At 50.6% G+C, this 15,262-nt stretch overlaps 1 protein-coding gene across 3 annotated transcripts in view; it reads left to right on the forward strand.

The window, feature by feature from the left end:
* SRP68 (signal recognition particle 68) overlaps positions 1-9,439 on the forward strand; it is a 30,245-nt gene extending 20,806 nt beyond the window's left edge. For 2 of the 3 annotated variants that reach the window (XM_004310388.3, XM_019938762.2), the window contains 6 exons: positions 3,033-3,189; positions 4,079-4,173; positions 5,126-5,255; positions 7,277-7,352; positions 7,812-7,864; positions 8,321-9,439. In XM_004310388.3, coding sequence (XP_004310436.1) covers positions 3,033-3,189; positions 4,079-4,173; positions 5,126-5,255; positions 7,277-7,352; positions 7,812-7,864; positions 8,321-8,548 — 739 coding nt within the window. In that variant the 3' untranslated portion in view covers positions 8,549-9,439. The remainder of the gene's footprint in view (positions 1-3,032; positions 3,190-4,078; positions 4,174-5,125; positions 5,256-7,276; positions 7,353-7,811; positions 7,865-8,320) is intronic. The other variant, XM_019938761.3, reaches the window with a different exon arrangement.
* Positions 9,440-15,262: the final 5,823 nt, after the last annotated feature.

Below are 15,262 nucleotides of genomic sequence, written 5' to 3' on the forward strand. Positions count from 1 at the left end.
ACTTTATCATAAGTCTTGGTATCTGGTCGAGCAAGTTTTCCCCACTAGGTTTCTCCTCAGGCATATCTTGACTGTTTTTCTCCCTTTGCTCTTTCATATGCATTTTAAAATCACCTTGTCAAGTTTAAATTTTTTAAGAGGTGAATCATTTTGTTTCACAGAAGAAAGGAGGGAGAGTGACATTTTTCGAACTTCCTGGGGAGAAATAAAATTCCACTTCTCCTCAGATTCTCTTTCCATGTGACCTTGAAATTTTAATTTCTTAGTCACTGCTTATAAGTTTTTAGTGAACCTGGCTGTATTTTCAGTCATTCCCGTGCCCCCCGCCCCTCTTTTATAAAAAAAGCAAAACCATAAAAACTCCTCTCCCTGCCTTAATCTCCATTCTTAGGGGACTTGGTGTTATGTGAATGTCAAATTGACTGCTAGATGACTCGGGTGCACAGAATATCAGCCAGAACGGCCCTTAGCCGTCTTCTGCTTCAACAACCTAAGGAGAAAGATGAGGCTCCAGGAGGTTAGGGGACATGTTGGTAGTTAACAGCCACAACAAGGCAGAGGCAGTTGATCAACTTCCTAACCTTGAAAAACCCAGAGAGTTTCAGCAGGGCTCAGGAAACTTTCAAATTGTGAAGCCCCTTGCCCTTGGATCCATTCTCCCACCTCCACATGTGGCTAGTATCAGGATCATAATCAGTTAGGATCGGAAGCCAGCTTTGGGGTAAATTGAAGTCGAGAATCGGGTAGCTCTTGTATTTTAATAAAACTCTTGTATTTTAATAAAGATGTATCTGGACTCCTACTCTGAATAATAGTTACTTTGAGAGTTTGATTTTTCTACAGAGCTTTAGAAAAAACCATCTCATGACCTTTCCTCCCATTTCTCAGAAGCATCCACTTTTGGGAATTCCCTGATGGTCCAGTGGTTAAGACTCCGAGCTTCCACTGCAGGGGACGTGGGTTCGATCCTTGGTCGGGAAACTAAGATCCCACAATCTATGCGATGTGGCAAAAAAAAAAAAAAAAAAAAAAAGGCAGCAGCAGCCACTTTTAATTCTTTTTTTTTTTTTAATATTTATTTGGTTGTGCTGGGTTCTAATTTCGGCAGGTGGGCTCCTTAGTTGTGGCACGCGAACTCTTAGTTGCAGCAAGCGTGTGGGATCTAGTTCCCTGACCAGGGATTGAACCCATCCCCCCTGCGTGGGGAGCATAGAGCCTTACTCACTGTGCCACCAGGGAAGTGCCTACTTTTAATTCTTTTAACAAATTCTTTTGGTATTTACCTCCATGTCTCTAAATAACATGCGTTTTGTTGCTACTTGATTTTTGGCTTTCAGCATTTCTTACCACTTTCCCCTACAGCCTTCTCTCACCGATTCTACTCCCACTCTTCACCCTGACCCCTCTTGACTTCCCATCTGACTCCTACACGGGCTTCTTCATTTCCAATGCCATTAAGTTAATTAATTAATTAATTATTTTGCCGCACCACACAGCATGTGGGATTCTAGTTCCCCGACCAGGGATCAAATCCGTGCCCCCTGCAGTGGAAGTGCAGAGTCCTAACCACTGGACCATCAGGGAAGTCCCGATTTTAATTTCTAAGAGCTCATTTGTGTTCTTTGAATATTATTTTAAAACAGTGTCTCATTCTAAATTCACAACCACAAAGTCTTCACTTATCTTTCTGAAATTATTAATAATAGTTGTCTAAAGTTTTCTTCTCCCTACAAAGTTTGGTTCTTCCAAGTTGCTTTTTTTTCCCTTCTCAGTCTTGGCCCCTCCTGTCTTATTAGAGGTTTTCCTTAAGTGTCTGGTGATCCTTGTTCATCCACTCCTATTAATGACTATGTCTTGTTTGTTGGGAGCTCTTGCATGGAGCTCCTCAGCTGTGGTTTCACTGTAGGCGCTCTGGGTCTGCGCTTTCACTGAGGACCCTGACTCCAGAATCTTGAAGGGTTTTTTTTCTTGGGCTGGTCAGCTCCTCAGCATATATCAGGCTGTTCTTATTCTGGAAGCCGAGTAGGAGAAGAATGCTAGGAGGTCAGCCCTCAGAACTTGACAGTCTCTTAACCCCCCTGGTTCGTTGTGGAGCCCCTGACCTCAGCTGTGCCTGTATCCCCTGTCCCCAGGCCTCTCTTATATCCTCCCTCTCCCAGGATGCCTCCAGCCTCTGCCACAGTAAGATGGGGCTCTAGAGGCCTAAACACTTCTGAAGTAGACTTAAATAGTTACCGTGTTTTTAATCGCCAAATATTAAAGGACTTTCCAGATGGTACAGTTAAAATAAGCAGGCATCACGCATAGTCTCCGGTATATACACACATTTAATATGCATAACCCTCCAAAGAGAATGTCCCTCAGTATTTTCTGAGAAGAGAAGGTCATCAGCGGAGCAGGAGCAGCTGCCGTGCCTGTGTGCTGTCCTTGAAGTGTGGGCCAGGCGGGTAACCGGCCCTTGTTCCAGTAACTAGCTTGCCATCCATTAGTCATCTTAAGGACCAGCAGTGTCCTCTGAAATTAGTAGCTCTCTGGCTCTTTAATAAAGATACAGAGAGGGGCTTCCCTGGTGGCGCAGTGGTTGAGAGTCCACCTGCCGATGCAGGGGACGCGGGTTCGTGCCCTGGTCCGGGAAGATCCCACATGCCGCGGAGCGGCTGGGCCCGTGAGCCATGGCCGCTGAGCCTGTGCGTCCAGAGCCTGTGCTCCGCAACGGGAGAGGCCGCAACAGTGAGAGGCCCGCGTACCACAAAAATAAAAAAAAATAAAAAAAATAAAGATACGGAGGATATAATTCAAGCTAAAATCAGATTTTGTCATAAGGTTTCATTGCTGGTCCCCTGCAGTTAGCCACTGAACAGCAGCCAGAATTGAAGGCCCTTGGAGTTTGAGGCCCAGGCCTGACAGCCCTGCGATATGACACCCCCTCACCCCCACAATCCCCTAGGGCAGTCCCAGCTTGTGGTCCAGTGCTCTTCTCAGAACGTCAGTTTCCCTCATCATAACCTGAGCTGACATGTGGTCCATTCCAGCTACCTGACTTACATCAAGCTGTCAACAGCAATCAAGCGGAACGAGAACATGGCTAAAGGCCTGCAGAAGGCGGTGCTGCAGCAGCAGCCGGAGGACGACAGCAAGCGCTCCCCCCGGCCCCAGGACCTGATCCGGCTCTATGACATCATTCTTCAGGTGACCCTGGAGGGCTGGGAGTGCAAGAGCCTGTCCTGTGTTTGTGTTGGACACAAATGACTGAGCTTTGCATACGAAAGGGCTGTGACAGCCAGGAGCTGTTAGTGTCTCGATAAAAGACAGAGGTCTTGGGCTTCCCTGGTGGCACAGTGGTTGAGAGTCCCCCTGCCGATGCAGGGGACACGGGGTCGTGCCCCAGTCCGGGAGGATCCCACATGCCGCGGAGCAACTGGGCCCGTGAGCCATGGCCGCTGAGCCTGCGCATCGGAGCCTGTGCTCCGCAACGGGAGAGGCTACAACAGTGAGAGGCCCACGTAACCGCAAAAAAAAAAAAAAAAAAGACAGAGGTCTTGTTTTCATGCCATTTCAGCCATCCGTGAGCCCAATATTCAGACGTGTTGGTGTGTAAACACTTGTAAACCACAGGTATTCACTGAGCACTTCCCCTGTGCAGGGTGGTCTCCCGCATGCTGTGGAGCGTCCTGGGCCCTGAGGCCACTCTGCCTCGGCCCACTGGGAGCTCACCAGTGAGTGAGGTTGTGAGACCCCTGCACATCTGCACTTATTCGTGTAGATGCCACAGTAGTGGGCTGTCTGAAATGAGAGTTCAGAGCAGGAGAAATCCCCTCTAGCTGAGAGGGTCCAAGAAGTCTCTGAAGGAGGTGGAGTGTGACTGGGAGAGAAAGGACACATGGGCTTTCAGTGTCAGAGAGGAGGGTGGAGGTGACACCAGATGTGGCTGCTGCTGAGTCACGTGTCACAGACTTTTTCCCGTTACTTGAAGCCTAGACTCTTTCGTTTTGCCCATGTCTATTCTCACAAGTCTTCTGTCAGACGATCAGTGCGAGGTCTCCTCTTCATGAGTTTTCTTGTTGCATCTGTTGTGCAGAATCTGGTGGAATTGCTCCAGCTTCCTGGCTTAGAGGAGGACAGAGCCTTCCAGAAAGAGATAGGCCTTAAAACTCTGGTCTACAAGGCTTACAGGTAAGTTCCTGTGGGACAGACAGGGCTCCCCTCTACCATCCCGTGGTTCTAGAAGCCTTGGGAGTATGTCCCTGGAAGGTTGGGTATGTGACCAGAGAGCAGTTAGCCCAGCGTGTCCAAGGGAAGTTTCAGGTTGTGGCTGGGAGTTTCCAGTGCAGTTTTGCTCTTTGGAAAAGTTGGGGGAGCTGGAAAGCACATACATTACCTGTCTTCTCCCTTCCCTTTCCTCCCTCCTCCCGGTGGAAAAGGGATAAGTGTTGGAAAAAGCGTTAATTAGCAGAACCAGAGCGGCTGATTCAGGGAAACTGAACTGAGTTGGGAGAAAGCTCAGTGTCTCAGTTTCTTACATGCACCGTGCTATTTGTAACTTGGGAGTGGACTGTGTAGCAACATGGGGTCTAGACAGAATGGCTCAGTAGAGCCCTGAGTGCCTTTGCCCTTCCTTTTCTGGCCCACATGCCCCTGCGCTCTCTGGCTCCTGTCAAAGGCCAGCAGCGCTCAGGCTCTGTTGATCCCAGCAGAGTAATTTCTGTTAGGAAGAGGTTTGTTTCTTTGGATTTGATTTTTGAAAGACATGAGCAGAGGTGAATGGTTGCGACCTAGATGTGTGGGCAGTTGTGGGTGGGATTTATATCTGGGCAGCATCCCACCTTCCTGCCTGTCTCCAGCTTCCTCCCTGTGCCTTTTGGGAATTGCCTCCTTTTTGCAGAGTCAACAGTAAGTAAAAGACAGTGGGTCAGCTTTGGACCTACCCTTGTCGGCTCCAATTTCGGGGACAAGTCTGCAGGTTAGGCTGGCAAACTGGAACAGTGAGAACGGTGGGATCTCCCATCCCAGGCAGTGAGCCTGAGGTTAAGAAACTTTACAATTTATTTAGCCTAAACAGCAAGGAAAGCCTTGATCTTGGGTGATTTTTGCTTAAGAACACTGTGGCTCTTTCATTCCCCATCAGGTGTTTCTTCATCGCTCAGTCCTATGTGCTGGTGAAGAAGTGGAGCGAAGCCCTTGTCCTGTACGACAGGGTCCTGAAGTACGCAGATGAGGTGAATTCTGATGCCGGAGCCTTCAAGAACAGCCTAAAGGTGAGCTGTTGTTCTCTCCTGTTTTCCAAGCCCTGAGCACTTTTGCTGTGAGGCTGCCACGCCTTCCCAGACTGGTCCTGCCTGGTCAGCCATGGCATGTGGTACATCCCTGAGTGCCCAGGAGCTGCGGAGTGCAACTCATGGCAGCATTCCAGGCCCGAAGAGGACTCGGGTACTAAGAGGGACAGCCTTCCTCTGGTTAAAACAACCCTGAAATACTATTCTCAGACTCGGCTACATGTTGGAATTGCCTGGGAAGATTTTTAAAAGGTGGATGTCCAGATTCCACCCTCAGAGATATTGGTTCTAATTGGTGTGGGATCTGGTATGAGCATTGGGATCTTTTAAGCCCCTCAGTTATTCTAATGTGTAGCCAAGTTGAAAACCACTGGTGAAGCCTTTCCACACAATGTGTGCCTGGACCAGCAGGAGCAGCATTTGGGAGTTTGCTAGAAATGCAGGTTCTCAGTCCCCACCCCAGGCCTGCTGAGTCAAAAGCGCGTTTTGGCAAGACCCCCAGGTGACGTGGGTGAGACCCCCAGGTGACTTGGGTAAGACCCGCAGGTGACGTGGGTAAGACCCGCAGGTGACTTGGGCGAGACCCCCAGGTGACTTGGGCGAGACCCGCAGGTGACTTGGGCGAGACCCCCAGGTGACTTGGGCGAGACCCCCATGTGACTTGCGTAAGACCCCCAGGTGACTTGGGTAAGACCCCCAGGTGACTTGGGTAAGACCCGCAGGTGACTTGGGTAAGACCCCCAGGTGACTTGGGTAAGACCCGCAGGTGACTTAGGTAAGACCCGCAGGTGACTTGGGTAAGACCCCCAGGTGACTTGGGTAAGACCCGCAGGTGACTTAGGTAAGACCCGCAGGTGACTTGGGTGTACATCAAAGCTTACATGCTGATCTGGTTTGATGTAGTGATTGTTGAATGGCAGCTAGCTTTTTAAGCTTGTGGACTGCTGTGAGATTATAGATTCTTAAAGCACTGGTCCGAGGAATCCATGTATATTTTATAAGTAGAGACTGTTTAGAAAAGTGGGCTAGGGTTACTGTTCCTAACATTGTCACAGCCAGTGTGAGAGGGGCTGCTGGTGGGGCACTTGTTTCTGCTTGGAACAGCCCTGGGCTCGGGGGTGGAGGAGAACTCTGGTTTCTGCCTTTGGAGAGCTTGTGGTTTTGCTGCAGCCGTGGGACTTGCATAGTACCCACCTATGAATTCAGAAGAAGATAGAGGGCGAGGGCAGAGAAATAGGAAGGAGCACGTGGGAGGCGGCTGTGGGCAGAGGGTGGGCTGGTGAGCGTAGCAGTGTCATCTGGTAGGGTGTCGTTGGAATGTGGAGACAAACCAGTGCGGATGGCTTATCTCCGGAGAGAAGTAAGAGGCATTTTACAAAAGCCCATCTGACCTAATGTGACGGCTGATTTCAGGAGAAAGTGTTAGGGAACAGAGGCGTAGGGGATTCAGCAGTATCCAGACCTAGTCAGATCTTTCCCAATTTGCCGAGTAAGAGGCTGAGGCAAGAGAATGGCATTGCCCTTGTAGAAGGGGTCAGTGGGTAGGGGCTTAGGCCCTGGAGCCAGCCGTCCTAGTTCTGAAGCCCCGCCCTACTGCCACTGGGAATGTGACTGGACACGTTCTTTGGCCCCTCTGTGCTTTAGTCTTCTCATCTGTAAAATGCAAGTACAAACTATCTCAGGATTATGGCGAAGATGAAATGAACAGTTATGTGAACTACTTAGAGCAATGCCTGGCACATAATGCATTTAGTATATGATTAACTTATTAATATTATCCTTGGTGTCATTATTATTTCCAGGCAGTATTACTTAAGCCATGGCATAGATTCTTCCCTTTGAAACAGGCTAGTTTTTGTGTGTTGTTTCTTTTAATAGGGAGACCATTTTAAAAAGTCTAAAATTCATGAAAATACCAGTGGGGTCACTTAGCTCAGGTTAGTGTGGTGCGCTTCTCTGGCCTGACTCCAGCTCACGAGTCCCCGTTTTCCACATTGTTACAGGACCTGCCTGACGTGCAAGAGCTCATCACACAAGTGAGGTCGGAAAAGTGCTCTCTGCAGGCGGCCGCGATCCTGGGTGAGCCGCCTGCCTGTTCTCTGCGGCCTGTCTTCTCAGACTCCCCTTCGCTGCTGTTCCTCTTCTCTCCCACCCCCTATGCCACTGTTTTAAGATTGAAAGGGGCTGTTTGGGTTAATCTGTAAGTAGTTTTTTCCTGCCATTCCTTCTGCCCCGTTGAGGCATCAGGTTATGTGGAAGAATTTAGAGGAACGCTGTTGTGCTGTCCGTTCTGCCTATCCGTGTCTCTTGCATTCAAGGTGCTTGCTTCGCTGGGCTGACCACATTGGCTCTGGGGTTAGTTGTCTGTTATCTGCACTGCTTCTCTCTGAGTTTGGACTCAGGAGGGTGAGGGCTAACTCCCCACAGATCCGCTACTTTTGCTCCTAGGATTTAGAACCCAGACGTGTGATAGGTGTCCATTCGTGACTATAGTGTGTTATAAGTCCCTGTTCTTACTGAATCCTGTGAAACTTTCAGATACAAATGATTCCCACCAAACAGAGACCTCTTTTCAAGTCAAGGACAATAAGGTGAGTCTGGGCTGTGGCTTTTGAGGAATAAAAAGGATTCATAACTTATTAGGAATGTGTACTCATTGTAGAACGAGGACCCTAGATCTCTAAGTGAGCACCCTACTTCCCTCCCTTCTTTTACTCAGGACCTGAAAGCTGCCTATGTGAGATTTGTCAGGTGTCATCTAGATGGTCCCAAATGGAGTTAGGAACCTGCTGTGTGCCCTGGCTACGAGCTCTGACTCGGACATCGGACAGGCTTACACCTCAGTCCCAGCCCACCTCTCCCAACCTCTCTAGATCTCAGTGACTCTCAATTATAAAACGAGGACATGATAGCCCCTCATAGGAGGTTTGTGGGGATCGAGTGAGATAGCACATATGAGCTCTGAACTGGGTGCTCGGCCCATAGTGAATGTTCCACCAGTGGGCTGTGATTAACATCTGGGTTCCTGCTTTTGGTTTGACTTCCAGCCCCTGGTCGAACGGTTTGAGACATTCTGCCTGGACCCTTCCCTCGTCACCAAGCAAGCCAACCTCGTGCACTTCCCGCCGGGATTCCAGCCCATCCCATGCAAGCCTTTGTTCTTTGACCTGGCCCTCAACCACGTGGCTTTCCCACCTCTTGAGGACAAGTTGGAGCAGAAGACCAAGAGTGGCCTCACTGGATATATCAAGGGCATCTTTGGATTCAGGAGCTAACCAGGCTTTTCCTTGGGGCAGGGGGAGATTCTGACTCTTAATCTGTATTGTGAGAAAACCCCAGCAGCTTCCATGATATTAAATCCAGGTCTGCATTGGCCCAGGGCAGAAGTTTAACATCCTCAACCCTGCATTCCTATGTCTTGTGTGTTTGTACACTTCCATTCTTAACCAGGGTGCTAGAAGGGCACCCTGTTGTCTTCTGATAAATATGTGTGGGGTCCTGTGTCTGTCCCCTGCAGGAGGGGCCCCTGCCATCTGGTCTCATGTGAGCCTTTGGTCAGTAATGTGGTCGTGGGGGTCCACACCAGGCACAGATTGGGGCTGGGAATGTTCTGTCGTGTTTCTTCAGTCCCATGGATTTGAAATGAACTCATTCTTGCTGTGAGCATCCAGAATCCCTTGAAGAGTTTGTCCGTGACTAGGAAGCGTTGGCAGCCTTATTCCCCTTCACCTCCCAGTGAAAGTTAAGAAGTTTCAGAACAAGCAAAGAGCTCTATTTTTAGAAGAAATATGTTACGCTCAGAAATAATGAAAACAAATCTTATATTAAAAGGCGAAGATGCTGGACACTGTGCCCGTTCTTTGCACATCCTCATTCACGTCTGGGCCCAGCTCTCTCCTCGGGAACCTTGTTGCGAGATCCTGTCCTCATGTGGCTCCTGACTTGCTGGCGACGTGGGTGTGTCTGATGCCTGATAAGAGCGATAGAGGCACTGTTTCTGAAGAGTTCCCAACCTGCAATTTTTAGATGCCATTGTATTTTCATCACTTCCCTTCCTTACCCTTTATTTTTTCTTCGTCACTCATTTTTATTTCTATTATAGTATCAATAATAGGAGTCACAAAAGTAATGTCAGAAAGCAAGGAATAAAAGTGACTTAAACATGAGATGCATGAAACCCTCTGTGGGCTCAGAGGTGCCTCTGTTTTCCCAGTGAGCTACAGAGGAAATCGCCAGAAGTTAGGAGAGGGTGGTGGGAAGACAGATCAGATGTGTCTCTTAGACTTGAGCGTTGGCAGGGGCTTTCAAGATGCTCAGAGATAAGAACTCTTCTCCCCCCAGCATTTGACTTGGGTCAGAGAGTCTCAGGAGGCTGATCTCTTTTTATTTTAATTGAAAGTTTTATCATTTCATCATCTGTGCCATGCAATTTAGGGGTATCTTTCTTTTCCTCTCTCCCTACCTCCTTCTGAGGGTACAGCACAGATGATCTTAGGTTGAGGTCCTGGATTTTGGTCCTGAAGGCCCGTTCAGTGTTCCTAATGGGCTGGGGGAGCGCCAGGGCCCTTCGTTCTCTTCCTCACCCTCGTCCCGCTCTCCAGTGCACTTGGCAGCACCGGGGCTGTGGTCCAAGGTTCTTCATCTCCCTCGCCTCATTCTCACGCTGACCTGGGCTGCAGCCACAGCTGGGATGTCCTCCAGCGTCAGGAAGCCAGTTTGAGGCCCCACTGTGCAGGCGGTCCTCCAGTCTGCTTGTGCCAGTGTCTGTGGCGCTGTAGGGGTGTGGCCGGGGCTGGAGAAGCTCCATTTGTCCTCATCTGGGAAGATGTCCCTTTGTCTTGCTCACAGTAAGTCCTTCCAGCCCTTCCTACTCTCTTTAGAGTGCCGGCATACGGGGGCGGGGGGAGCCAGAATCCCGAGTCGATCATTTTGAGTGAAGATTTTCTAAGCTTTCTCTTTCTCATGAAAAAGAAACACACCAGAAGTTCCCCTCCACCTGGTGTCCCTGCTGGCTGCTCTGAGTAGCAGTGACTGTCGTCAGCCAGTGAGGCCGTGACAAGACGTGATTAGTATCAAAACGCATATTTACCTAAGAAGAAAGACCTGGCAGGGCCGAGGTCTCACTTAGCTCACACATCTCTTCACCTGGAATCCCCAGTCGTTGAACAGGCTGTGTTATGGGGGACAGGACGCCGGAAGCAGGACTGGGAAGCGGCTATTGCAGCTCATGGGAACGGGTTCAGAGTCAGGCCCAGGGAGCAGCACTTTTCGCTGGACGGGTTTGCAGAGGCCGCCCGGCGCTTCCTTCCTGGGGAGTGGAGGGCGGGGAGGTCTGCTGGCGTGAGGAGGGGTCGTGAACAGTCAGTCGCTTTGCTTTGGGTGGGTCCTGCTGTTTTGGCTCTCGTCCCTCCCACAGGATGGGATGTGGCGCGGTCAGCAGGATTTGACCCTGGAAGAGTCTTCTGTCTCCCCAGATCCAGAGAGGAGGAGGGCAAGCTCAGTTGAGTCTACGTTTTTTAGAACATGCCTGAGGGCTGCTGTGTTAATGGTTTTTATCTTCTTACCTGTTGCGTGGTGATGGTCTTGATCTGCAGAAACGTTAGAGTTCAAAGCTCCACGAGGTGAAAGCTCTGCGTACAGACTTAGAGAATGAATGCTGAGCCTTGGATGGGAAAGACATGATTTGGCCAAGTTCGTTATCCTTAACTCTGCTGGTTCTGTCAGAAAAAGCAACGTAAGGCAGTTGGAGCTGGACAGGCTCTCCACTGCTCATGGATGTGCGTATGGTTTTTTCCTTTCCATATGCGTTGTTTCGCTGTACTCTCCAGTTTTCCTTTTTTTTTTTTAAGTCTTTATTGAATTTGTTACAATATTGCTTCTGTTTTATGTTTTGGTTTTTTGGCCCGAGGCATGTGGGATCTTAGCTCCTGGACCAGGGATCGAACCCGCAACCCCCTGCATTGGAAAGCGAAGTCTTAACCACTGGACCGCCAGGGAAGTCCCCAGTTTTCCCTTTGACTAGATGAGAATTCTTGGATTCCCTGTTTGAAATGAAACAGTGCCAGGCTTCGTTCCATCCCTTTCCTCTGGTGGCAACCTGAGCCTTTCACCGTGGCCAGGAGGTGACAGCCTGTGGTGGCAGTGCACCTGTCCACCCACAGTGGCCCTGGCCCTTCGCCAGTCTTTCCTCCCACAGCTGAGGTGATGGCCTCCCCCTTCCCCCAGCCAGGAGAGGACAGCGACTTCAGGAGCTCCGAGGTGGGCACTGCGCTCGCTCTGCCTGTTCACTGTCATCGCCGTGGCAATGCTGATCCTTCACACGCTCGGCATCAGTGTACACAAAAGCTAATCGACCGCGGATCTCCAAACATGTTGCCGTCTACAGCTTTGAGAAGCTTGGAACCTTCAGAGGTCTAGGAAAATGTCCAAAGATAGCAAAAATATGTGTTGGTTCTAATTTTTTTTGTTTTGGAAGACACTTGTTGCTACAGAGGAGATGGAAACCAGATTTAGCTGTAAAGTTTATCAATGTTCCAAGCAAAGAGATAAATTGGAAACTGCCTGCATCCTGACCACGCCAACTGGAAGAGTGGCCTGTGGTTCTGTGAGATGCTGGAGACACTGTGCACAGGCGGGAGGGCACGAATGACCAACACGGCCCTGCGCTGCCCGGGATCTGCCCTCCATGTGAGCACCAAGTGTTCGTGAGCCGTATTGTTAGCTGGTACAAGCTAAAATATAACTTCAGCTCATGAATACTGATGGAACACTTATGGGAACCTTTTAATCAACCTTTCTGAGCTGCTCAGGTTTGGTTTTGTTGCTTTTGTTCTGGGGGCAGGATCCTGGCGGCCCTCTCAGAGTCTGTGTCACACTGGGGCCGAGACCTGCAGAGCTCTGAGGCAGGGGGCACTGCTTTCCTCCCTCGGCCGCACCCACTGTGGTGATTTTAATTGTGTTGGAAAGGGGAGCCTTGCTACTCTCTGGTCCCTCTTTTCAGCAGATGGTTTTGTTCACCTCTGTTAGCTGCAACTGTGTCCTCACGCTCAGTGTGCGGTTGAATGACCCCTTGGAAAAGAACCACGTTCTTTCTGTTCGGCTGAACTTTTCCCAGGGACCTTCCGGCAGGAGGCAGTGCAGTTACAACGGGCAGGTAACTGGTCCCTGAAAGCTGGTGACGTTCGTGAGCTCTCACTCATCTTGGAATGGAAGGAAGGTAGGGGTCATCCCCTGGAAGATGGGGTCATCTGGTTCTCTGCCACGCAGAGGGCTTGCTTAGTACCAATAGGCCCTTGACAAATGAATTTCCTTCCCTTTGCTCCCCCACGGATGGAGCTGGCATTAGAGCACCATGCTTCTCCCTCCACTGCTGCCTACAGGCCACCTTCACACCTGAGCCCTGTCCTGGCGCCTTGCAGAGGGAGCCCCTGCCTAGGTAGGACTGAACTCGTAGAACAGTCTCTTCTCCTAGCTGTAGCCATGCAGCCTGAGCCCAGGGTCCAGGCTGCTGTGCACCAAGCTGGTGGGGCCAGCGCAGCTGATAGGTGAGGAGAGCCTTCCGCTTATAGCCAGCCTCCTCCCTGCTCCTGGCAGGCCCCACTGTCTTCTTCCTCTTCCCTCCCCAGAGCCGAGTCCTGCTAGGTCTGAGCAGTGTCATTAGGACAACAGGCTGAGTGTAATGAGCTGCTCTTGTGTGCTTTCCAATTTCCTGGCAACAAAGACTGATTAGGAAGGCCTACCCCCCAGCTATAAAGACTTATTCGTTCTTTCATTTTTTTATTTGTTTTATAAATCTTTCTTCCACAGACCATTGAATGGGGTTTGGTGCAGCTGAACCCCTGCTGCTTCAGTACAGACAATGTAACTCTCTCCCAGCTGTTGTGCTGGGCTGTTGACCTTGTGAGGAACATGGCTAAGCCACCTCCATTAAACCTGAACTTCTCCACAATAGGGCTGCAGGTCCCCAGACCTGGCTATTAAAGGCTAGCCGTTGTCTTCAAGGTGACAGGCCCAGAGCCGTTGGGCAACTCGGGGAGACCTGGAGGCGCCACAGTGCCTGAGTGAGAGTGGGCGGGCTGCAGGCTTCTGGAATGCAGGCATGGCTTGTGCCAGCAGGCTGCTGCTATGGCCCAGAGGTGTGGGCTGTACCAGCACTGGTCCCACAGGTGAACTGGGGCCAACCACTGTTGCCCAAGGGTAGGGAAAGAGAACCACTCCTAGGGAGGGACAGATAGCCAAGACATCCTTGGCCTTGCCCTCCCAGCCAACTCGGGACCTGGGCTCTCCTGAGGTCCCCTCTGTGTTCTCCCTCTTGCCACCTAGTATGGGGAACCCTATTCTCACAATATGGGCAGGACTGGGTGGTTGGTTTGCTTGAGTTGCTTCCTTTAGACTCTCTCTATGAAAGGCCCGGAAGGAATAGCCAGCCCCGTTTTCTGCCCGCTCTGTTCTAGATGGGCAAGCCACGGTCTCCAGGCCAACCTTCAGTATTTCTTTTTATCCAGCTTTCTGGGCAGACTTGGCAGCCAAGAGAGCCTCCTCCAAACTGCCCAGTGGATTCCTGTGGCCACAGCCCCTTCCTCCCCCAGCACCTGTAGACAGAAGGAGGCCCATCCCCGAAGTCCCCACCCCACCAGCCCTTGTCCACTCCGCCCAGCCGGTGAAGGCACCTGGCTCCTCAGCCGGCCAGGGAAGTGTAAGGCAAGAGAGGTTACCAGCTGGCTCGGCTCCAAGGGCCTGGTAGCAGAGCTTTTGTACAGACAGAGGGCAGTTTCCTGAGATGGCAAAGCTTGTCCTGATCAGGGAGCATATGGAAGCCTGACAGGTTACAGTTCCCAGGGCAGAGTAGGCAGTTGCCGCCATCTGCTTCAGCAGGGAGGAGAATGCCCCTCCCTGCAGGACCCCATGAGCTGGAGGAGAGAGTGGGTAACTTAGCCCTGGCACACTATCCAAGCTGCCACCCTGTTGCCTAGCTGCATGCATGCATGGCAGCCTCAGAGCCGGGAGCTACACTGCTTTCAGCTCTGATCAGCCCTTCTGCTCCGGGCTCGGTCCCCACGAGCTGTGAGTGGCCCACGTCACGTGCCTGGAAGCGCCAGGCTGGGGCACGTGAATGAGCTGCCACAGTGCTGGAAGGAGGTTGGGGACCCATGGATCTCAAACCTCTCAGTCCACAGGGCGGGTAGCAAGTCCAGGCGAGGGGAAGGCCTCATGGACGGGACAAGAATTCTGCCAGGTCCTGGGACTCCTTTCTGGTTCAAAAGGAGGAGGCCTGGGAAGGCTGAAACGGGTCACCCAGTCTGGCTTCTGGGTCAGAGCTGTCTGATGGAATTACAGTGTGAGCCAGAAATGCAAGCCTTATCTGTAATTTTAAATTTTCTAGTAGCCACATTAAATAAAAATAGCAACACCCGTTCCACCATGTGAGGAAAGCATGAGAATCCATGACCCTGAAGAGGGCCCTCACCCAACCATGCTGGTGCTCAGACCTCAGACGTCCCGCCTTCAGAACTGTAAGCAATAAACTTCTGCTGTTTATAAGCCAAAAAAACTTAAAAAGCAATAGGTGAAATTCGTTTTTTAAAATACATTTCATTTAACACAATATATTGCAAAAGATCATTTGGACATGTAGTCAGTATAAAACATTATTGAGGTATTTTACATCCTTTTTTCATGCTAAGTCTTTGAAGTCCGGTGTGAATTTTATACTTAGAGCACATCTCAATTCAAACCGGCCACGTTTCAAGTGCTCAAGAGTGACAGGGGGTTGGGACAGTGCAGGTGGCCACAGAGGCTGGTGATTCCATCCCGGCCTTCTAAATGAACGACTTTTTTTTTCCTCAGATTTTTTTTTTTTTTTTTTTTTTTTGCGGTACGCGGGCCTCGCACTGTTGTGGCCTCTCCCGTTGCGGAGCACAGGCTCCGGACGCTCAGGCTCAGCGGCCATGGCTCACGGGCCCAGCCGCTCCGCGACATGTGGGATCCTC

The sequence above is a fragment of the Tursiops truncatus genome, chromosome 20, assembly GCF_011762595.2.
Source record: "Tursiops truncatus isolate mTurTru1 chromosome 20, mTurTru1.mat.Y, whole genome shotgun sequence".
Lineage (NCBI taxonomy): Eukaryota > Metazoa > Chordata > Mammalia > Artiodactyla > Delphinidae > Tursiops > Tursiops truncatus.